This window comes from Ahaetulla prasina, chromosome 15, assembly GCF_028640845.1.
Source record: "Ahaetulla prasina isolate Xishuangbanna chromosome 15, ASM2864084v1, whole genome shotgun sequence".
NCBI classification, from domain to species: domain Eukaryota; kingdom Metazoa; phylum Chordata; class Lepidosauria; order Squamata; family Colubridae; genus Ahaetulla; species Ahaetulla prasina.
In genome coordinates, this window is record NC_080553.1 from 16,954,580 (window position 1) to 16,978,476 (window position 23,897).

The 23,897-nt window shown below is 45.3% G+C and overlaps 2 protein-coding genes across 2 annotated transcripts in view; one reads left to right on the forward strand and one right to left on the reverse strand.

Annotated features, from left to right (window-relative positions):
• The first annotated feature begins 3,261 nt into the window (after positions 1-3,261).
• Positions 3,262-18,697, forward strand: VPS37B (VPS37B subunit of ESCRT-I). The gene is made up of 4 exons (XM_058158145.1): positions 3,262-3,444; positions 10,212-10,383; positions 12,202-12,284; positions 13,239-18,697. Exons 1-4 carry the CDS (start codon positions 3,340-3,342, stop codon positions 13,695-13,697), a joined length of 819 nt encoding a protein of 272 aa, XP_058014128.1. The 5' UTR covers positions 3,262-3,339; the 3' UTR covers positions 13,698-18,697.
• A 1,226-nt stretch (positions 18,698-19,923) lies between these two features.
• Positions 19,924-23,897, reverse strand: part of HIP1R (huntingtin interacting protein 1 related) — a 47,470-nt gene continuing 43,496 nt past the window's right edge. Inside the window, exons 30-32 of the mRNA XM_058158144.1 lie at positions 23,461-23,522; positions 22,301-22,492; positions 19,924-21,207 (exon numbers count right to left, since the gene is read on the reverse strand). Of these exons, the coding sequence (XP_058014127.1) occupies positions 21,163-21,207; positions 22,301-22,492; positions 23,461-23,522 (299 nt within the window). The 3' untranslated portion in view covers positions 19,924-21,162. The remainder of the gene's footprint in view (positions 21,208-22,300; positions 22,493-23,460; positions 23,523-23,897) is intronic.

Below are 23,897 nucleotides of genomic sequence, written 5' to 3' on the forward strand. Positions count from 1 at the left end.
GAGCATATCAGTGCAACGGTTAACCCCTCATAAAAAAAATGACTTGGTTCTCAAATCAGTTCTGCAACTTCCAAACATAAACCATGAAATTGCATTATATTATAAGGTTAATGTTATTTTCCAGGGGTTTGGGAAAGCCTCATTTTAACGTTGCTAACATTTCTGCAAAAATGTTGCATGCACAATGCTAAATGCTACCCTGGTCATCCAGGCAAAATGTCTGTTCTATGCATGTGTCCAATTTAAAAAATAGACGGCATGCTTTTTGTTATATTTTTCAAAGAAACATCAGCCAGAAAGATTTCATGCAAGCCGTTCAGTGATCCAAGCAGACAATAGGAAGAGGGTGAAAATGAATTCAAGGCGGAAAGATTGATGCAGGGAATTGCTCATGCAAATTCATCTTCTATTATAGCAGGAATTATCAGTCCGATCCCAGCTGCCGCTTTCTCCATTGTTGGTGCTGGGATTAAATTAGTTTTCTGATTGCAAACTATCCATTTTCCTATGGGTTTTTTTTTTGTTGTTGTTGTTGGCAGAGGAAAAAAAGGAAAAAAAATGCATTAGATTTTTCTTCCAGTTAAGTTTTTTTCACTCATTGTCTGAGAATAAAGATGTGAATTTTTTCCCCAAATTTGGCCCCCTTTTCAGGTGGGTCCTTAATGTTTTTTCCTCTAATTACATAATCATTATCTTACTTATTTAGCAGCCTAGAGCAGCCCCATGGCCAGATAGACAGCAAATAAATTTTTCCCCAAGAAAACATGGTCCTTGCATCTGACTCTGGGCAGCTGACACCAAAATAAGGACTTCCTTATATTAACAATAGTGCTGTGAATAACTTATTTATTTACATAATTTTATTTATTTGTCATTTTTATTTATTTGTACCCTCCCCGTGAAGGTGGGGGGGCTGCACTATAGCAATCAGCCAAGGGAGAGAGAGACTGTCTTAAGACAGGGGTCTCCAACCTTGGCAACTTTAAGCCTGCTGGACTTCAACTCCCTGAATCCCCCAGCCAGCAAAGCTGGCTGGGGAATTCTGGGAATTGAAGTCCACCAGGCTTAAAGTTGCCAAGGTTAAAGACCCCTGGTATAAGAAACCAGGAACAATCACTACAGCCAGGAAAACAAGCTCAAATAAATAAATAAATGAATGAATGAATGTAGGTCTTGGCGTATTCGGGTCTTTTCCCGTGTAAGGTTGAGAGTATCTTGGTGACGTTTCGACGAGGTCTCACTCATCATCTTCAGGCTGGTGCTTTCGGCTTCGTGCTTGTGTGAGCAAAGCGTGGTCGGAGCTGCCGTCTCTCCCAACCAACCCTCTCACAGCAACACTCCCCACCTCCCCACCAGTATTTATAGAGAGACAGCAGCTCGGACCACATTTTGCTCGCACAAGCACGAAGCCAAAAGCACCAGCCTGAAGATGATGAGTGAGACCTCGTCGAAACGTCACCAAGATACTCTCAACCTTACACAGGAAAAGACCCGAATATGCCAAGATCTACATACCTATACCCGTGAAAACCTACGAATATATGTGTGTGTATATATGTATATATGTATGTGTTATATATACATATGTATATATGTAGGTCTTGGCATTTTCAGGTCCCGTGTAAGGTTGAGAGTATCTTGGCGACATTTCGAGGTCTCACTCACCATCTTCAGGCTGTTGCTTTCGGCCGTGCTTCTCGAGCACGAAGACATCAGCCTGAAGATGACGAGTGAGACCTCATTGAAACATCGCCAAGATACTTTCAACCTTACACGGGAAAAGACCCGAATACGCCAAGACCTACGTACTTATACCCGTGAAAACCTACGAATATATGTGTGTGTGTGCGCATATATATGTATATATATGTATGTGTTATATGTATATATGTATATAAGTAGGTCTTGGCATTTTTTCCTGTGTAAAGTTGAGAGTATCTTGGCGACATTTCAATGAGGTCTCACTCATCATCTTCAGGCTGTTGCTTTCGGCCGTGCTTCTCGAGCACGAAGACATCAGCCTGAAGATGATGAGTGAGACCGTCAAACGTCGCCAAGATACTCTCAACCTTACACGGGAAAAGACCCGAATACGCCAAGACCTACGTACTTATACCGGTGAAACCCTACGAATATATGTGTGTGTGTGCGCATATATATGTATATATATGTATGTGTTATATATACATATGTATATATGTAGGTCTTGGCATTTTCAGGTCCCGTGTAAAGTTGAGAGTATCTTGGCGACATTTCGAGGTCTCACTCACCATCTTCAGGCTGTTGCTTTCGGCCGTGCTTCTCGAGCACGAAGACATCAGCCTGAAGATGATGAGTGAGACCTCGTCGAAACATCGCCAAGATACTCTCAACCTTACACGGGAAAAGACCCAAATACGTCAAGACCTACATACTTATACCCGTGAAAACCTACGAATATATGTGTGTGTGTGCGCATATATATGTATATATATGTATGTGTTATATATACATATGTATATATGTAGGTCTTGGCATTTTCAGGTCCCGTGTAAGGTTGAGAGTATCTTGGCGACATTTCGACGAGGTCTCACTCACCATCTTCAGGCTGTTGCTTTCGGCTTCGTGCTTCTCGAGCACGAAGACATCAGCCTGAAGATGATGAGTGAGACCTCGTCGAAACGTCGCCAAGATACTCTCAACCTTATACGGGAAAAGACCCAAAAATGCCAAGACCTACATACCTATACCGGTGAAAACCTACGAAAACAAATATGTATATATCTATGTATATATGTCTTTGGTTATTCGGGTTTTCTCCCACGTAAAATTGGAAGTGTCTTGGCGACCTTTCGACGAAGTCTCATTCGTCATCTTCAGGCTTCAGCTTCCTGCTTCTGGGAGCAATGTGTGCACCAAGCACCAAAGACCTACATACAAATACCCGCGAAAACCTCAGAAAACAAATATACGTATATACGTATACGTATATATAACCCACAAGTTTATTTTAATCGTGATTAAGTTTAAAACCGGCGGGAAAAAGCGCTTCTCCTCAGCGAGCCCTCAGCGCGTTTCCCGCCACTTTTGACTTTCGGGGAGGGGAGGGGGAGCGTGAGAGGCGCGATGACGTCGATCCCCCCTCCCTCCTCCCTCTCGTTCCCTTTCCTACCTGGTGGCGAGAGGGCGGAGGGAGGGGCCGGGAAGAGCGGCAGCAGCACTTCCGGTGGAGCGGCGGGAGGGGCGGGCACAGCCGCCGCTGCCAGCGCAGAGCTGCGGAGGGCGGCGAGCGGAGCGGACGCGTTTTTCTCGTCCTCCTCTTCCTCCTCCTCCTCCTCCTCCTCGGTTTCCTCGCCCGACATGGCGGTGGACGCCAGGCGGTTGGAGGCCCTGAGCCTTCACCAGCTCCACGAGCTCCTGGAAGATGAGGAGCAGCTCCAGAACATGGCCCTGGAGATGGAGGAGGTAGGGCGGGCGCCGGGGACCCCCGAGGGGAAGCAAGGAAGGAAGGGAGGGTTGGGTGGGTGGGCGGGGGTCCCAAAGGGGGAGAATTGAGGAAAGGGGGACCCCCCCCAAGAGGGAGGATTTGGGGCAATGGGAGGCCCCAAAGAGGAGAATTGGGGGTGGGGGTCCCACAGGGGAGAATTGGAGGTGGGGGTCCCAAAGGGAAGAATTGGGGATGGGGGTCCCAAGGGGGAGAATTGAGGAAAGGGGGACCCCCCAAGAGGGAGGATTTGGGGCAATGGGAGGCCCCAAAGAGGAGAATTGGGGGTAGGGGTCCCACAGAGGGCAATTGAGGGTAGGGGTCCCAAAGGGGAGAATTGAGGAAAGGGGGACCCCCAGGAGGGAGGGGCAATGGGAGGCCCCAAAGAGGAGAATTGGGGTGGGGGTCCCAAAGAGGAGAATTGGGGTGGGGGTCCCAGAGGAGAATTGGGGCCCCAAAGGGAGAATTGGGGTGGGGGTCCCACAGGGAGAATTGGGGTGGGAGGAGGGTCTCAGTTGAGGAGTTGGTGGTGTGGGCTCTGAAGGAAGGGGAGAGGAAGAGGGGACTTGGTTTCCTAGGAAACAATGTTTCAGTGTCTTTTTGGGGGCTATGACTATGGGCCTGAAACCACTCACCCCATTGACGTCCATGGGGGGGGGTGTCTCCCAGTCTCTGGCTGGCTTTTGTTTTTTTGCATCTGGCCCAAAATGGGACTTTTGAATAACAGCCGTCTATGGAGAGTCTCCAGCATCCAAGCCTTTGGGGAGGGGAGGGGGGGTTGAAAGTCCCTTTTCAACAGACTTTAACAGCTGTTTTCGGTCTCCTGCTGGGAATTATGGAGGGGGGGGAAAACGATATCTGAGGTTTTTCCTTTAGCTGTCCCCCCCCCTCCCCGGTGCTCCAGGGCTTCCTAGCAAAACTGGGGTTCAAACTCAGCTTCGGATCTGGAGTCCTTGGATAAGGGTTCCCCCCTTTCCCAGGCTTTTGGGCTTTGGAAAAATGACCCCAGAGTCTTGATTTTGGGAAACGGGGGTGGGTGGGTGGGATTTAACCCTGCATTAACAGGCCAAACTTGCCTTGGGGGATGGGGTGGGGTGGGGTATCCCGCAGCTGTATTTCTGCCTTGGGGTTTCGTTCAAAGAAGAGTTAGCTCTTGGGAGATTGCACAAAAGTTTCACTTGCTTATTTTGTCATTGGTATTCGGTCTAATAATAGCCCCTGTCGCTTGGGAGGGCTCGCTTTCTTGCTTAGGGCCAGCGTTGAGCCGTTTCCCCTTTCTATAAGGAAGTGGTGTGTGCTCAAAAAGCCAAGGTGTTTGGGGTGTGTGTTGCGGGGGGGGGGGCGATACACGTGGGTTGTGCCCTTGTTGTTGTTCATCACGGGGGAGCTGCGGAGGAAGCTGCCGCAAGATTTAGGAAAACACAAAGTGGATGTTGCCTTGTCTTGGCCCATAATAACTTCGTTGAGATTTGTATCATGGTTAGATTGTGTCGGTTAGAGAAATGCGACTGACGGGAAATAAACCATGATTTGCTTGTCGGTTAGGGTGTAGCTTGCTTTGAAATGCGGGCGGGGGGGTGGGGGGGAAGATGGAATGGACTTGACCCCTAACTGGAGTGTGGGTTTTAGGTGATCCCCGTGCATCGGGTGTACAACCTTGTGGGTTATTGTGGGGATAATGCGGTATTGTAGGAATAGGTGAAGCGAGGTTGAGAGAGGCGAGGAAGGCTGGCGCAATCACAGAGGAATAAAATGGCTTATTAAACCAAAAGATAAGGCCTGGCTTTTAGGCTATTCCCCCCCCCCCAAACACAGTTTAATTGGCGTGACTTATTGAGTTGCTTTTGTTTCTGCATTTAGGGAGTCATTCCTTGCCCTGTAGACATGAGTAATTTCTGAGAAGGCGGCAACGGGATCTCCTTTATGTGGTGCTTTTAGGCGTTAAAAGGTATCCTTGGGCAGGTCAGCCATCTGGTGGCTCAAATCCCAAGGGAATAGCTTGAATTCATTGTTAAGTTTCATATTGCTTCCATGATCAATGTAGCTCATATCCCCTCTGCCCTGTTTCTGTGTACGGGTGACTCTTTCAGTGAAATCAGATCCCATCAGGCTGCCTAGCAATGACTAATCCTAATTGTACTCAGCGTAAAACCCGTACCTAGTTGTAACAGAGAGTAAAACCGTGGAGTATTCCATGCTCCTTTTTGCATAATTTGAACCTGGCTTCCAAGGTTTTCTTCTCCCTCCGATCAGAACTTTTGTTCCATACAGCCTGCGGGCTTAAGATGCATTCCAGGATAATTTTGAACGCTATTCCGCTCACTTCCTTGAGTAAGGGAACAACTGAAGCATGAAGCTTGAGGCTTGAGTTAAGTTCCACCTCCAATTTGTTACAGAGGAAAAGCAGTTTCTGAATTTAGCAAACGTATGCCTTGCTAATTAGTCGTACCCACACTTGCAAACTCGTGACTTCGCACCTTTATCGTGTTATTATTGTTGCACTTTCTTTTGGCGATGTGAGATTTGGGCTGCTTTGAATCCTTGAATAATTTTGCATCTGGGAACTTTGTCTAGTTACCAGCCGAAGAAAGGACTTCTGTGTCTTTACAAATCTTTCCTGCTTTAGCTCCATGGCCTTTTGTTGTCTGGAATTCATACAGTGAAAGGGGTGTGTGTGTCTTTAATTCCAAGTCACTCCTTGGTAACCAGCTAGTATAAAATCTTCAAAGCCTGCTAGGAACAGCTGAGCTTCAAGTCTGAAAAGGCATTTTGTAAACTCTAGAAATACTCCCCATGCAGTGGTTTAAGATTGTGAAAGACTTTCTGATAATGTCTTCCTTGTCTTCAAGGCTGCGAGGAAACACTGCAACAGAACGAAGCTAATATCCGTTTTGTGGTTTGTAATTCAAGCAAAAAAACGAAGCTTTTAATAACGGGCAGCCTAGCTGCCTTTGCTCCTTTTACAGCAATGTAAAAATTGCTCCTTTTGTCCTGATTTGCTAAAACGAATCCTCTGTTTTGTGAGTGATGTACTGATAACTTTTTTTAAAAAACAGCCTATATGAAATGTCAGTTTTATTGTTATCAGTGACCTTCCAACCAGGTTCTCTTTCAAGGAGACCAGTCAGGTGCAGTAATGACACGCAGGCTGTGTGTTATGCTGCAAATAAGCTCTAACACTTATCTTGCCTTTTTAAATAACTTGGGGATGTAGGAAAGTATATATAATTAAGTGGGAAATCAACTCTTCTTGACTGCGATGTACTTTTAAGTTATTTTGCTGTGTCAGCTGGCGTCCAGAGTTACATTTTCAATGTTAATGGTTGCTGTGTGGTAGACCCAGGGGGCTTAAAGAGGTAGAAGTAACAACCTTGAGCATACCACTTTATAATGCCTTGGTAAGGCCACACTTGGAATATTGCATTCAGTTTTGGTCGCCACGATGTAAAAAAGATGTTGAGACTCTAGAAAGAGTGCAGAGAAGAGCAACGAAGAGGATTAGGGGACTGGAGGCTAAAACATATGAAGAACGGTTGCAGGAACTCGGTATGTCTAGTTTAATGAAAAGAAGGACTAGGGGAGACATGATAGCAGTCTTCCAATATCTCAGGGGCTGCCCCAAAGAAGGGGGAGTCAAACTATTCTCCAAAGCACCTGAGGGTAGAACAAGAAGCAATGGGTGGAAACTAATCAAGGAGAGAAGCAACTTAGAACTAAGGAGAAATTTCCTGACGGTTAGAACAATTAATCAGTGGAACAACTTGCCTGCAGAAGTTGTGAATGCTCCAACACTGGAAGTTTTTAAGAAGATGTTGGATAACCATTTGTCTGAAATGGTGTAGGGTTTCCTGCCTGGGCAGGGGGTTGGACTAGAAGACCTCCAAGGTCCCTTCCAATTCTGATATGATGATGATGATGATGATGATGATGATGATGATGATGATGATGATGATGATGATTTTATACCTGTATTTCCCATTGTGCAGCTCAGACCTTAATCGCAGTTGGACCAGTGGTGTTTGTTTAACGTAATGCATATGTAAAGCCATTTGGGCCGGGCTGGAGTTAGTGGGAAGAAGGCTTTTGGTTCAGTAAACTCTGACTATCATTTATCCCTTTCTCTTCAATTGGCAGAGTTACTACTTTCTTAAGTAATTGGCCTGTAATTAGAGACAAGAGTCTGGAATCAATTAATCATTGGGCTCCCCTGCGTTAATTTTTCATGCTTTCAATCACTGGCTTTCAACATTTTTTTAAAACTCTAGGATTACAAAGGACAGGATTTGCTTACCCCTCGAAAGTACTTTTCCTCCACACAAGGAAAGTGAACAAAATCTCTTGCTGTGGAAACTCACTTTTAAGACGCTTTTTGCTCTCCTGTCCCTGAAACAAGTTATTGCTTTTTGGTTTGTTTGTGTGGTTGTTTTTTTTTTTTTTTTGTGCCTGATAAACTTTTTTACTATTGTTGTGGGGGTTCTTCCTTTCCCCAATACTTAGGAGGGTGTTTTTGGTTTTTTCCCCCCATTTAAATTAAGTAAAATGATCTGTCAAAAGAAATCTTTCTCAACCAAAGGTCTTCGAAATGCCTTTGGGTGGGTCGCCATGCTCTATAATACGACGGTATGAATTGTTAGCATTTGCAATTATAGGACTCTTAAAAGCATAACCTGGTCAGTGTTGCATGAAACCAAGATAGGAGAGGTTTAGGACTAGGTCAATTGATAAGAGTTCATAGACAATCCTTTGTATTCCCACGGAAGTTCCTAGAAGAATAAACAAGCAATCGAATAGATAGAGAGATTTCTTGGCTCCCTTACCCAGTTTTCCAGCCTCTCAATGAACGTGGTCATGTCCTTTTCTGCCAACATGAAATTAGGTTTTAAGACTACTAATTAACTATGCCAGTAACTACAGGCTGGTTTTCTGTTCTAGCGGTCACTCAATTAAGAAAAACCTGTTTATTTTTTTCCCAAATAGCTTAGTCTGTCGTCATGGCATGGTGATGATGGTTAAATGCACAAAGTGGAAGGAGGGGAGGAGGGTTCTTTGAGGAGGGGAAGGAATCACCAAGCGACTGGGAAAGAACCCGAATTGGGTTCTTACAGCACGAAGCTGAAGCCTGAAGATGACGAATGAGACTTCGTCGAAACGTCGCCAAGTCACTTCCAATTTTACGCGGGAGAAAACCCGAATAACCAAAGAGCTACATACAAACACCCGCGAAAACCTCAGAAAACAAATATATATATATACATATACATATACATATGCATATATATACACTTTGCTCGCACAAGCACGAAGCCGAAAGTACCAGCCTGAAGATGATGAGTAAGACCTTGTCGAAACGTCGCCAAGATACTCTCAACCTTACACGGGAAAAGACCCGAATATGCCAAGACCTACATACCTATACCCGTGAAAACCTACGAAAACATAGATAGATAGATAGATAGATAGATAGATAGATAGATAGATAGATAGATAGATAGATACATACATACATACATACATACATACATACATACATACATATACATACATACATACACACACACAATGAGTTCTCAGAAGAGAATTGATAATTGAATATAGAGAACAGGTTTACCCGGGCCTTCCTTCCTCCTTTCCTTAAATTTTAGCCAAGCAGTTTACTAAAAGATTGTGTAGCAAGCCTGTTGGGAGTTAAGAGTTAAAACCAGTCAATTCCCAGGATTAACCCAAAAAAAAAAAAAAGAGAGGCTGCCTAAATCGGTCCAGGATTGGCCCACTGCCCTCTTTCCCACAATTGACCGACTAAGAGTTTCCACCTAATGGCCAACATCTTTTCAAGTAGCTTCTTTTTTTTTTTGACGGTCTCTAAACGGTCTCACATGACTCATGGTTATGTGGCTTCTAATATCTTGGGGGCCGGGGCTGGCCTTCGGTATAAAAAGAAAGTGATTCATTGCAGTACTCAGTGTTCTGTTTCTCGAGGGGGAAGACGCCAATACACGGGGAAAACGCGGGCCGGCAGCTGTTCCCCTCCCCTCACCCCCCAGGCGTTATATCGCCTTTATAAAAGAACTGGGTTTTTATTTCTCTGCCTTCCCCGCTTGGTTCCCACCATTCATCTTATCGTAAACTTTTTATTTTTATTTTTTTTTTTAAAAAAAGTTCTGTTGCGAGGCTGCACATTGCGGTCTGGAAAAGCCTCTTCTTCCAGCCTCTTCCATCTCCCGGCGTTCTATGCATGCTATCTTCTCAATAAAGGGTCCTTTATTATCAGATCTGTCTAATCGAGGAAAACCAGAGGGGAACAGTGTCCACGCTGTTTGGCTCCTGCGGAACGACAGTTTCACATCACACAATTTCCCTTTTGATCTACGGGGGTCTCATTATGAGGTCTCACGCGAGACGGTGCCAAGCCAGCTTGTTCGGCTTCCCCCAAAGCCTCACTTCTTTGCTTTCTCTTCTCCTTCATAAATTAAATATATAAATCAGGATGAGGGGGTGGGGAGGGGAGGGGAGGGGGAGTTGACAGCTTGATTTACATTCTGGCTGTGTTTTTCCCCCGTCTGCTGGTTTCTTTCAGCTAGGCAGGCAATCCGGATCACGTTCCCCCCCTTTCCCTCCCGCTAATTAATACGAATACCAGAAAAGAAGTGGTTCACTGCTGTGCTCGCTCACCAGAGAGAAATTTAGAAATATCCCACCTCCGTAATTAATTTTCTGCCTAACCGTCTGCCTCTTTTTTTTCCTCTTGCAGGCCCAAAATGTTCAGCTTAGCAAAGATATGACTCTCGCCAGCAACCACAGCCTGGCAGAAGGAAATCTCTTATACCAGCCAAAATTAGATGCCCTGAAAGCCACATTAACCCAAAAGTATCAAGAGCTACAGGTTCTCTTCGAAGCGTATCAGATAAAGAAAACCAAGCTAGGTAATTATTCAGGAGGAATGACCTCATTCCCCTTTTCCTTTCCATAAGCAGCTTGGGATAGCAGGGGATGGGCTCCAAATTATTAGTTAACATAAACATATTGACTATCAATTGTGTTGTAAATGTTGTACCTTGATGAACTTATCTTTTCTTTTATGTACACTGAGAGCATCTGCACCAAAGACAAATTCCTTGTGTGTCCAGTCACACTTGGCCAATAAAATTCTATTCTATTCTATCTAACGTAGCAAAGTATGGGGTTGATTCAGTCATTTAAGGATGTGTACAGTTAATGAGCTGAGCAGCGGTTAGTTAATCTGGAGATATTTAAACACTTATCTACTCTTTCTATCTAAACCAGGGGTGAAATCCAGCAGGTTCTGACAGGTTCTGGAGAACCGGTGGCGGAAATTTTGAGCAGTTCGGAGAACCGGCAAATACCATCATCTGGCTGGCCCCCCCAGAGTGGGGTGGGAATGGAGATTTTGTAGTATCCTTCCCCCTGGAGTGGAGAGGGAATGGAGATTTTTCCAGTATCCTTCCCCTGCCACGTCCACCGAGCCACGCCATGCCCACTGAGCCATGCCCACAGAACTGGTAGTAAAAAAATTTGGATTTCACCACTGACCTAAAGAGGAACCTTGTCTCCATTAAAAATATTCTTGGTGCGGTGGTTGGCTCTGGCATCAAAATACAAAACATATTTTAATTTAGAACTAAACTAATAAAAATTAATTTTAGAAAAATGCAACTTAGGGCTAGTCGATGTTTGGTAGCCTCAACGGTTAGTAGTTTGCCTATAGAAAATTTAAACTTTTTAAGCTGCCGGTTGCGAGGATAAATGTTTGGGGAAACGAGGTGTTGATAGGAACGGATACATCCTGCACACACTGGTACTTCCAGTCCCTGGAGATGGCCACTCCATTTGGAAGCCTGCCATGTTTCCTTGCCCAGCCCTGAGAAGCACTGTGGAGTATATTGTCTTGTAATAAAAATAGGGAGCAGGGTGGTAGAAGTTTCCAAGCAGCCGGTATTATTTCAGTACTCATCGCAGACAGTAAGGTTTACAATTTTACACGGAAAAAAGAGTGAGGCCCACCCTAAAGTCAGTTAGGGAGTTTGTGGTTGGGTTAATATTTGAAACAAGACATCCTAACTGAGGCTGATGTCCTACCCCTCTAAAGTAGTGAAGGCATCCCCAAGCTAAATTCCTCGTTATTCCGTGTAGTTTCCTTTAAAAATGTACAGTACGAAGTGTCCATTTTGCCTGTGTCCAGTCTGGCTTACAATCCTGGAATAGTCATTCATCTAAGAATTAAATGTTCAACGTTGCCTAATCATAGAATCCGAACAAAATTAGCCATGGTTTCAAACTCCTGCAGCGTATTGAAACAGAGCTAAAATGTTGTTGCTTCCAGGTAAACTCAGAGTTAATGCCTCTTTTCACACAAACATGCATGTGATATGCGTGTTGGCTTGTTATTGGTCCAGCCTCACCCATCCTATGTGCACTTACTGTTTAAACAAGTTCCAAAAAAGCAGAATGAAACAAAATATATGCCTGACAGGACGACTAAAATCCCAGTTTCTAACCGAGACTTTAACCACTGCACCAAAAACTGGTCTTCAGTTTTCCAGAGATGAAAACCATTCCAGCACATAATCAGTTGCGAACTGAAATACACCGAACTCACATTCATGGCTTCTCTTCTGGGTTTTTAAATTTTTAAAATTGTGGTAACTGTATATTTATAAGCTCTGCTTTAATTCACGGCTGTCCCCAGTGTCCATACTCAACCACCCCTTCTTGATTTGCAGACAGACAATCCAATAATGCTTCGCTGGAGACCCTCCTCGCGCTTCTTCAAACGGAAGGGGCCAAAATCGAAGAAGACACCGAGGTAAATAGGGAACTTCTGCCACTGGGGTTTGCTGGGATAATGTTCTCACTTTTGAGGTTTCGGTCCTGTCATGCAAAGCAAATGGATTGTCATGAAACACAAATGTAATACTGACTTACTCGCTCATAGCTGTGACCCCCGTGGTGAAATTCACGTTTTTTTTAACCACTGGTTCTGTGGGCGTGGCATGGTGGGGGTGGCAGGGGAAGGATACTGCAAAATCCCCATTCCCTCCCCACTCCAGGGGGAAGGATACTGCAAAATCCCCATTTCCTCCCCACTCCAGGGGGAAGGATACTGCAAAATCTCCCTTCCCTCCCCACTCCAGGGAAAGGATACTGCAAAATCCCCATTTCCTCCCCACTCCAGGGGAAGCATACTGCAAAATCTCTATTCCCATCCCACTCCAGGGGGAAGGATACTGCAAAATCTCCCTTCCCTCCCCACTCCAGGGGGAAGGATACTGCAAAATCCCCATTCCCTCCCCACTCCAGGGGGAAGGATACTGCAAAATCCCCATTCCCTCCCCACTCCAGGGGGAAGGATACTGCAAAATCCCCCTTCCCTCCCCACTCCAGGGGGAAGGATACTGCAAAATTCCCATTCCCTCCCCACTCCAGGAGAAGGTTACTTTCCGTCAGCCTTCAGAACAAGCCAGGTGGGAAAGCCCGATTCACTTAACAGCGGCGTTACTAATTTTAACAGCTTGCAGCGATTCGCTTAACAAATGCGGCAGGAAAAGTGGTCAGATGGGGGCTTAACCGATTTCTCACTTAGCAGCAGCAAATTCTGGGCTCGATGGTGCCACAAGGACCACCTGCGCTATAAGATTTGTAAGCTGTTCTAGCAGTGAGAGAGACAAAGGTGCCGTGAGAAACAGGCTCTGTCTTTCCCAGACTGTCTTCCCTCCCTCTCTCTCTCCCTCCCTCATAATTCATTCTCTCTTTCCAACAGAACATGGCCGAGAAGTTTCTGGATGGCGACGTACCCCTGGACACCTTCATTGATGAATATCAGAGTCAGAGGAAATTAGCTCACCTGCGGCGGGTCAAAATAGAGAAACTCCAAGAGGTGGTCCTGAAAGGACCCCGGCGGCCCCCGGTGCCTCCTCCTCCCGTGCTTCAGACTTCAGAGGCCAACACGCCTCCTTCGGTTATGCCTCGCCGTAACCCTCCCCCTCCCCCTCCGGCCTCCGTGCTCCCAGCGGGACGTTTCCCAACACCGTTTATGGCGGCCATGGGCCACAATCCCTATCTATACCCTCCACTCCCGCCGAGGACGGGGGCTCCACCGCTGCCAGGCCAAGGGCCGTCGCCGAGTTACCTGAATCCTTTTCTAGCTCCGTACCCCTCCACACCGCCACAGAGGCCGCCGCCTCGCCTTCCTACCAACCCGGGTTTTATCGTGGAATGAAAAACGCCATCATGTCTTGACTCTTCGTGTACACTGGTGCTGACCTTTACGAGATCCTTAAAAGCTGGAAACCCGACCGAAGTCGGGGGTGGTGGTGTTTGAAATCGACGGGGACTCCGCGCACAAAGGAAACCGCCAACGGATCCTGCAAAGAGCGCCGGTTTTGATCTTTCTTTTTTGATTTTTGATTTTTTTATTTTATTTAAAGAGAGAATCTGGGTCTCCGTCCAGCCCTCTCTACAAAGACGTCAAACCAATGTAGAATTGGTGAAAATGCTTCCATTGGTAGACTCGCCTTGTTCTTCCGAGGAGATTCCAGCCATCGTGGCGCGAAGGGCCACAAATCCCAGGAAATCTTGTTTAAGTTCTTTTTATTCCTTCATTTGGAAAAGGAAAAAGCAATTCTGGAAACGAAATCTCGTTCTAAACCACCACCCCTGGATGGTAGCTTTTGAATATATACATATATATATGTTCTGCGAACAGACTCTGCACCCAAATGGCAATAAAAAATGACTCGTCGCTGGTGGCACAAACCCCGTTAGGGACTAGCGAGCTTGTGGTTCTAAGTTAGCAAATTTTTCTGTTAGCCGCAGTGGGAGGTTTCGGGGGGGAGGGGAGTTTGTTTCCCCCACTAATATAATCCGATCCATTTGAGCAAGAGGCTGCCAATTTTCGGTGGGCAGCGAGGGTGGGAAAAGCAGCTATTCGTACCCGTGAAAACCTCAGGATGTCAAAAACAGCAAATGGAGATTTGAATCCCTGCTCTTGAGAGTAAATCATGAATATTCAATCCGTACCACTGGACCAAACGCTGCCCCTCCTGCTTCTCTTCACCCTACATCCGTTCACGACTTCTGGCTTGAGATGAGGGTTTTGTATATCTCTGATATATTTTCCTAACAGGGTTCTAGAAAGTTCTGGCTTTTAATGTATCTGTGTCTCTGGGAAACATGTGAACCCAGAAATACTCATGGATCCAAGCATGACCAAATGCTTGTCACTCTCTTAGCCGATTAGTTCCTCCAGCTTTATATTCCCATTCCTTAATCCTAAACCAAAGTTACCCCACACCTGGAAACCTCGTGTCGACTTCAGATTGGAGCAAATTCCCCTTCCTTCCTTCCTTCCTTCCTTCCTTCCTTTCAAAACTTTTGTATGTTTTTCAGAAAATACGCTTGTCTTTAAAAAAAAATCAAAGTAAAAGATTTTTTTTTTTTCTAAAACCGAAAATTAGATACACCACCCTGTGTGGAAAAAATTCACCCGTTCAGAAAAACTAGTTAAAAGCATCTCCTAATTCACCGGAGCATCTTAGCAGTATCTCTGGGCCGAGTTCTTCATGAAAGAACTCTTAAATAGGTTGGTAGGTTGTTTTTTGGGGGTTTGTTTGTTTTTTGGGTATATGTCATCCAACACTTCTCTGAAATTGGTACTGCCACAATCATGTTTGCAAAGAAATAAAAGGAGAGGGGACAGCTTCGCACTGAAAGGTATTTGAAGGGAGCGATAACGAGGAGTGTCGAGGGAGCTTTGAGAAACAGGAGAGTGTGAAGTTGTGAGAACGCTGTATGCATTATCAGATTCGGTTCTGTTGCCAGTTTTGACTTTCAGTTGATGCAGAATGTCCTTTCCTGTATCTTTCTGGAAGAACCCAGAGGCCTTGATACATCAAAATTCCAGCTTTTCTCTCTCTCTCTCTCCTGCTTGTTTCGTTCTGTCACTTCTTAGAAGACCCTAATTCATGTCCTCTTCATGGGTGACCCAAGCTAATTCACCATGTTTACTTAACTATATATCCTGGCCTATCTCATCGTATCCGAGTTACTTTTCCTAAGCGATTCCAGAATAACTGTTTTAGAGCAAAAGGATCTGTTTTTAAGCCATAAGCTTAGGTCGAAAGGTTAAACAGAAAATTGGGTTGTATTCCTTCAGCCATTAATCAAGCCAATCTACACTTATAGATCATCTGCAGAATGCCACTTCTCTTTTCTTGGGGGCTAGAACGATTGTTCTGAATTCAAAATTTTGAGATTTTGATCTTTGCCAAGACCGGTCGCTCCAAACCAGCCAGACTTAACCTGCTCTGTGACTTAATTCCACCCCCTGAAGATGTGAGCGGTTGTTGTTTTTTTTAAAAAAAAAAAAGACCAAGAGGAAAACATTTTTATGCCTTAAAAAGACAGCAGAGGTATGCAAGTATCACTCGGCATTTTATACCCGTGCGATCCTGTCACCACCATAGCCCTCGCTTCGTTTCTCTGCGACGCGAACTGCGTGGGAGACACCGCAAAGCTTCCAATAAGCCCAGCTTGTTGAATGGCTCTGGAAATTGATTCACTCCAGAGCGCCTTGTCCCTACACGTTCTGCTCAAAGTTGCTGCTTGCAGGACAAGCCCTCGGAGGCACTGGGGTGCCCCAAGAGACGTCTAATGCTGGGAAAAAACCACTTGCACGATCTGCCCTCCGAGATCTGCCCTCCGAGGGAATCTTAAGCCTCAAGAACCGTTCTCGGATGCGTCTCAACCAGTCGAGTGCGCTTGAGCTGATGAGTCAACCCATGTGCCATTCGGGGGCACAAGGTGACTTGCGAAACTCAAAAATCCCAGCAGTTTAAAATTGTAAAGATGAGCCTTGATGCCAGTTGCATTTGTCTTTCAGGGTGTCACACAGTCATGTTACTTTAAAAAAAAAAAAACCCAACGGAATCAAGAACCAGGCCTTTAGGCACCTATTTCTTGGCATTTCTTGGTTGTGACTTTCCACCTCTTTTCATTTTTTTTTATTGAGGAAAAGTGTGACTCAGAGTCGTTCTTCGATGTGTCTCTTTGCAGTTTTGCAAGATAACTGGGCGTTTCTCCAGTGTTAGAAGAGCGGCTTCAGTTTTTAAGGAAGTACAACGTTGTGTACTGATGCAGCAAAATACATTTATAGACAACTGGTTGGATCCAGGAGTTCTCAGGTACTTAACGTCTCAAGGATCTCACACGTTCCATTCCAGAGTTTGCACATCAGCAGTGAGAATATCTGAATTCCTGCAAGAAAAGGAGAACTACGCCCATGTATGAATCTTACAGAGCCCTTCAGAAATGATTCTGATCATCACGTTCCTGTTAAGACACTAGTCTCTCTTCCCCCTTGTGCTGCTCACTTACTTTCCAAACAATATCATCCTTGTGCAGAGACAAGTTTTTTGCAGAGGCTGCTACAGCTGTGACGCACCTAAATTTTGTACGTGTGAAGGGCTAACCTGTGCCTTAGAACCACCGCATAAGAGTTTTGTCAGGAAGAAATTCCTTTTAAAAATATCCTTTTTACGGTTCCTCTTTTTCATGTGTCGAGAGCTTGGAAGGAAAAGGGCGACGGTATCCATTGTCTACGGTAGGAAAGGCAGATGTTGGGGGTTTTTGCTGAAAGGTTTATTTTACTAGGAGAACAAAAATTTTGGTCTCGTGGCAGGAGTTTTTCAAGCCGGCTGGCAGATCTAAAGGAAAGGCCACGTTAAATCGTGGTTGCAATCTTGTGGCCGATGCAAAACTAAACAACAATAATAATAATAATAATAATTGGAGCTTGGATGAGATTGAAACTGGCAAAAGTCACTGCTAATTGTAGGTATTCCGGCTTACATGGAATTAAAGTCAAATGGCTGGTTGAAAAACGTGGTTAGGAGCGGAATGGATCTTCAGCTCTTGCACGGTGACAGGCCAAAAATGCTATTGAACCAGAATCTGTAAGTTTGGGAGGGGAAAAAAATTGGAAACCTCCAAACCCCAGCTGAGATCTGCCTGCTCACTAAAGTAGGCATGGTGTAGAAATTGTTTCAGATGGGATGCTACCTCTATTTCTTGCTCCCGTAAGTTTACACCAATAGTTAGCCACCTCTTGCAGGTACTCAAGGGTGTGATGAACGAAAGCAGCAAGCAGAATTTTCTCCAGTGGTCAGTTCGGTCTAGGGAACCGATTGAGTCAGTAGCAATAGGTCAATATCAGTGGGTGTGTGTGTGTGTCATAACCTTTCCCTGGAGTACTTCAGCCTTGCCACACTTCCAGGACCCTTAAGGATGGGATGGCTTAAGCTTCCATCACCCAAAATCAGGCACTGCTGTTTCCGGAGAGCAGAGTTTTTCCAACAGCTGAAATGCAGAACGGTTTCCTCTTCGCGGGCTAAGGGTGGAACGTTTCTCGCTCACTTTTGATAAAGAGGGTTTTGCAATTGTTCTGTTTGCACAAGACGTGTTTTTAAAAACGGCCCTTTAAAAAAATAATAATAATAGCCAACCGCATTTGAAGCGTAAGAAGCCATGTTACCCCAAAAGGGTGGAAAATAGCTGCAATTTTATACCGTGGTCTTAATTGCCCTATATATTTTTTTTCCTCTCTCTCTCTAAAAAGTATGCAACTAGAGGGAAATTTGTGACTTGTGGAATGTCGCAGTTAAACTGGCCTGACTGGTCTTTTTCTTGATTAGCATTTGAATTGTCGAAAAGCATCTAGCAAATGTTGCTGGTTAGCCTTTATTCTGCCCAGCAGCTGATCTACAGATCAGATTACTGTTCATTTTTTTTGGTTGGTAGGTATACAAGAAAGGCCAGTTCTCAAGTCTGAATTAGGTTATTTCTGTCCTAGGACAGGAGGCAGGAGAGAGAGGTCATTTAAGGCCGTTTGGTAATCCTGCAGCAGGACAGTTTTCCAATGCTTTTGGGGGGGCCCTCAAACCAGCAGTTTAACATGTTATTCTGGAACAAGCCAGTCCTAAACTACCATGTGATACCCATCGTCTCCAAATGTGCCTAAGACTTCATTCACCTTCCTTGCTTTCTGGGACGACTCCTAATGTATGACTTCTGTTCGACTTCGTTGTACATTGTGGTCTCGAGGCAAGCCTCCGAGCTGACAAGACTCTTCCTTTTTCTTGTAGAATTGCTGTTTTATAGAAATAAATTTTTTTGGGGTTGCAGTGATTATTCATTAAAAAGAATCCTAAATTTTTGTACAAACTCGAGTTGTTGCTGGGTTTTGTTTTTGAATCGGAAACCAGAACATTTCTTATTTTCGAACTCCTGGGAGTCTTGTGGGCGAGATTTGAGTCCTCCAACTATCCATCTGATTTCAGCCATTACAGAGAATGATAACAGTAAAGGTAAACGTTCCCCTCGCACATAGGTGCCAGTCGTTCCCGACTCTAGGGGGCGGTGCTCATCTCCGTTTCAAAGCCGAAGAGCCAGCGCTGTCCGAAGACGTCTCCGTGGTCATGTGGCTGGCATGACTTAAATGCCAAAGGCACACGGAACGCTGTTCCCTTCCCACGAAAGGTGATCCCTATTTTTCTACTTGCGTTTTTTACCTGCTTTCGAACTGCTAGGTTGGCAGAAGCTGGGACAAGTCACGGGAGCTCACCCCGTTAGGCGGCAGCACTAGGGATTCGAACTTTCGATCGACAAGCTCAGCGTCTTAGCCACTGAGTCAGCTTACTTAATTGTGCTGCTTTGGGGCTGGCCCGGTTTTGTAAGAGAACGGAGCAAAACTACCCTTAATTGGCCTTCGAGGCTAGAAATTCAGATGGCTGTTTCTCCATTTCTCCATCCTCTCTATCCAAAATCTAAGCCCATAAATTAGATTCGGAACAGAACTGAAAGAAGCTGTTTATTTCCTAGCAATAAAAAAAAAATCTCGTAACTGGTACAGCTAAAGAGAAACTCTAATGGCTGCTTAGTTCCCGGGAGAAAACTCGCTTTGTCTTCCATGCTGGGAAGTTGATACCCCACCGGCAACCCCTAAAGAATTTTGCTTTTTCCAGCCAATGGCCAAGAAAGGAGAATCTTTGTAGCTCAGGGTTGAAATGAGGAGTCTTTGATGTGCTCTGAGCTTGGTGGTTTTCTTGCAGATGTTTCATGACCCAACTAGGTAACATCATCAGTGCTACAAGGGAGGAGGGTTGGCTTGTCGCGCTGATGACGTCACCTAGTTTGGGTCATGAAACGGCTGCAAGAAAACTCAGCGCCAAGCTGCTTAATAAACTCTCATTAGGGTGTCCCCATTAGGAGGAAAGGACCCGCGTTTGAACCTATTACACCCATGTTTTTCCGAGCACTGGCGGCAGACCCGAATCAGAGACTGAATTCATAAATAAAAAACCTTCGTGCCCAGGGAATGCTAGCCAATACACCCCCCGCCCCCGCCCCCCCAAAAAAATGACACAATCCAGTTTCAGCTAAATCATTTTAATAAGCGAAAATGTTTTCCTTAATTGTAAAGGTTCGGTTAAGAACAGTTCCCGTTTGTGTCTCTCTCCTTTTCAAAAAAACCCAGCCCACCATTTAAATTCCAGCTCCTGAAATAAGCCGGCTGGCTTTTCTTTTCTTTTCTCCACGGATTTCCTAAACGAGAGTTTTAAGGCAGTTGCTTCCCAAACTTTTTCCTTCATTGCCCTCCCGCCCCCCCCGCCCCCCAAAAAAATCCTTATCAGAAAATCTTATGCTGGCCCATCCCTTCCTTTTAGCACCGTCGGAACTTTGAACGGTTGCTGAGCGATTGGCCGTAGGTTCGAGGACAAGCTGTAGTATTACAAAACTTTCGTCACGTCAACCAAATTGGTCGTTTCGTTGATTTTTTTCATCTTGACAAGAGAATATTTTGGGGAGACTTTTAAGTCCATTTAAATCTCCCTGTTGCGACAGGGAATACGTATTCGTTACCCAAAGAGAGGGGAAAAAAAACCACCCCTATTTTTACCTATTTTTAGGGTAATTTCACCCAGGTTTGGAAAGCACTGGTCGAAGGGATTTATTTTTCTTTTGAAAAAAACAAAACAAAAACACTGAGTGTATTTTTTCCTCTGTATAAATTCAGTCCTTAAACGTGTACTATAAAAATCTCTAAAAGGTATTTCATTTCCCACCCCCGGGAAATTTCCTTTCTCCCCGCTCCCTCTTTTTTTATATATATATGCGTCAGATCTCGGCATAAAATACTACAAAGGACCATTCTAGACAATCCGACAATGACAGTAGCCACAGAAATTCACATTTCTTTTAAAAAACATCTTCGTAGAATAATATACACCAATATTTACTCGAAATATTTCCCAAATGATTCCTATTGCTTATAAATAGTCATCGGCGAGCTCTTAATTCCCTTTTCCCCATAAAGGGGGTGGGTGGGGTATCTGCCTTCTCGTCGACGGTGGGCGGGGGGCAGAAGAGATATCTGGAAGTTGTATCTGTTTAAAACACAGACATTTAAAGGGGCTGGAATGTCCAGATTATCTCCTGCCTTAGAAAGGCTTGAAGGGTGGTGACGTCTTAATTTTCCACCAAAAATCTTACGTTTTGCGGTACCGGTGAAAAACCAACAGATCCAAGGGTTTGAATTCCTCGAGGGTGGGCGGAATTAGAACCTGGAGCCCCCCCAACTTTTTCCTGGCCTTGGCTTCTCTCTTGTTCCATTGCAGGTTGGATTTGCCTTAGAAGTTAACTACGTGGGCTTGGTAGACGCCATCCTGCGCCCGCTGAAAAAGAGGGAGGAAAAAACCGGTAGCCAAAAATAAAATAAAAGGAAATAAAAGCTGTAGCTCTATAGCTGTTTCTCCCCTAAAGCAGTTATAAGATAGTCCTCGGCTTACGACGGTAATCGAGTTTGGCATGAACAGTTCTAAGTTGTTCGGATTGTAAATCACGTGACCGGACACCCGAATTTTTGTGGCGGTCGTTAAGCAAATCCGTTTGACCTAATGGGTCTGTCTTTTTTTTTTTCCTCCCCCCCGGAAATAAAAATGCCGGAAACTTAAGACGCTGCAAATGGATATAAATGTGTGCCAGTTGCTAAGCATCCAAAACCTAATTTTGTGGCTGTCTCTTGTGTGCCGCTGTCCTAACTTGGAAACTGGATCCTTAAGTAGCTTTGGAGGGTGGGGGGGGATCCATCGTAACTTTGAACGGTTGCTACCTGACCAGTCGTAAGGCGAGAACTACTTTGCATTATCTGACGTGAGTTTAGTTAATGTGCACAATATTGGCGACGTTTCGACGAAGTCTCATTCGTCATCTTCAGGCTTCAGCTTCGTGCTTCTGGGAGCAATGTGTGATTGCAGCTGTTTCTTCCTTTTTAACTGCTAGTGGGGGTTTGAACTGATTGGGTGGGAGCTTGGCTGTGCTCTGATTGGATGGGGTTTTTTTTGGTGCTCTGATGTTGAAGGGTCAAACAGGACACACCCCCAGCCAATAATAGCACCAAAAAAACCCCAGCCAACCAGAGCACAGCCAAGCTCCCACCCAATCAGTTCAAACCCCCACTAGCAGTTAAAAAGGAAGAAACAGCTGCAATCACACATTGCTCCCAGAAGCACGAAGCTGAAGCCTGAAGATGACGAATGAGACTTCGTCGAAACGTCGCCAAGACACTTCCAATTTTACGCGGGAGAAAACCCGAATAACCAAAGACCTACATACAAACACCCGCAAAAACCTCAGAAAACAAATATATATATATAGAAAAGGCCCAGAATCATGGATAAAGGTCCTCCCCTTCTGCCCATGGATAAAGGTCCTCCCCTTCTGCCCAGGCTAAGGGTGGGGGTAAGGGGCCCCTCCCTCTGTGCCCACCTCGGAGTCCGGCTTGCTTTGACCTGGTTTCTGTGCAGGCCTCTTCAAGGATGCTGGCTTACGAGCGATCGTAGGTTTCTTTCCATCCGTGTTCTCCGCGTAGAGACCGGCCAAGGCGTAATGTTGCCGCCTCAACTCTCCGAGACGCAGCCTCTCGTTCTCCAGTGTCTTTTCCAGTTCCAGAACCTTCACCTGCAAAAGACAGGAATTTCTTGGTCTGGTGTCCATCACCTGTTCCCCCTAGACTAGGAGTGTTGTGACCCAGGCCCAAGTACGTAATATTAGACCCAATCAGTTCAAAAACAGATTTTATTCGAACAGCTGAGAATTAACTTCATTCTCAGCATCATCCACAGTAAATCAAAGCAAATTCTTCCCAACGCAATTCCTTAGTCTTATCCTTGGTCCAATTAGGCAAACTGCCACAGGCCTTTCTTGGCAACAGTTCAGAAGACGCCGATACGAAACAAATGCAGCAGGACAAAGCTATCAACGTTGTTTTCCGGCAAAGAGCCCAAACGCCGTTGCTGGTCTTTTAAGCCTTATGGGAGGGGCCAATCATCTCTTGGCCCTACTCCCGAGTCGTCCTCTTTGCTTAGCTGCTCTTGCCTTCTGGCAGCTCATGTGTGCATTAGGAACAGGCTCCTCCTGTTCTTCTGCCTCACTACTGTCAGGCTCTAGAGGCTCTGGAGTCCGCACCTCACTCCCCGATGGCCCTGGCCCCACCTATGGCCTTCCCCAGCCTCCAGGACTGGCCCACTCAGCCTCATAGCTGTCTGACTCCATTGCCAGCTCCACAACAACCTGTGGAATTCAACTCCCAGAATTCCCCAGCCAGCTATCTGGGAGTTGAAGTCCACAGGTCTTAAAGTTGGCCACGGTTGGACCCCTGTGTCCTAGAGAGAACTCCATCTATGGTTAACACAAGAATCCGCAACTGTGTTATTCTGGCGGTGGTCTTCTTGGACCACCCCTTTTACGGAAAAGGTGCTACGTTCAGAAGTTCTCATCCTCTTCTCTTACTCGGAGAACTCAACAGCTACCTCTGCTGTGGCCTCAAGGCCTTATCCGAACCTTCCTTCTAGGGGGTGTGCTTCTTCAAAAACGAAATTAAATCCCAACGCTTCCGTCAAGAAGTTCCACATCCGCGCCATACCTACCTGTGTCTCCATCTCCTCTTTCTTGAGTTTGATCAAGGACATCCCTGAGAAGTCCATGGTGTCTGGTTGGAAGAGAAAAAGAGGTTCGTTTCAGATGGGGTCATGACCAAACTTCTCCAGATGTTCTCCTGTTGCAAGTACCACAGATAGCTTGCCCTGTTCTGCAATCTTAAGATATTCCACAATTCTTCACTCCCAACTTTGTCTAAATAAAACCTCACCACGTCTTTCTCTTCCAGCAATATCTCTTTCAGAAGTTTAAGGCCGTTTGCTCTACAAAACCACAGACCAAGCCTGCAGGAATTTATTGATCTTCTTAGAAGGAAAGCTGAGATTCTCACAAAGCCCATCCCTACAGAATATGTACGTCTGTAACTCGCTTTCAAATAACATCACAGCTTAAGTTAGAGGTAGTCCTCACTTAACCGCGATAAGAG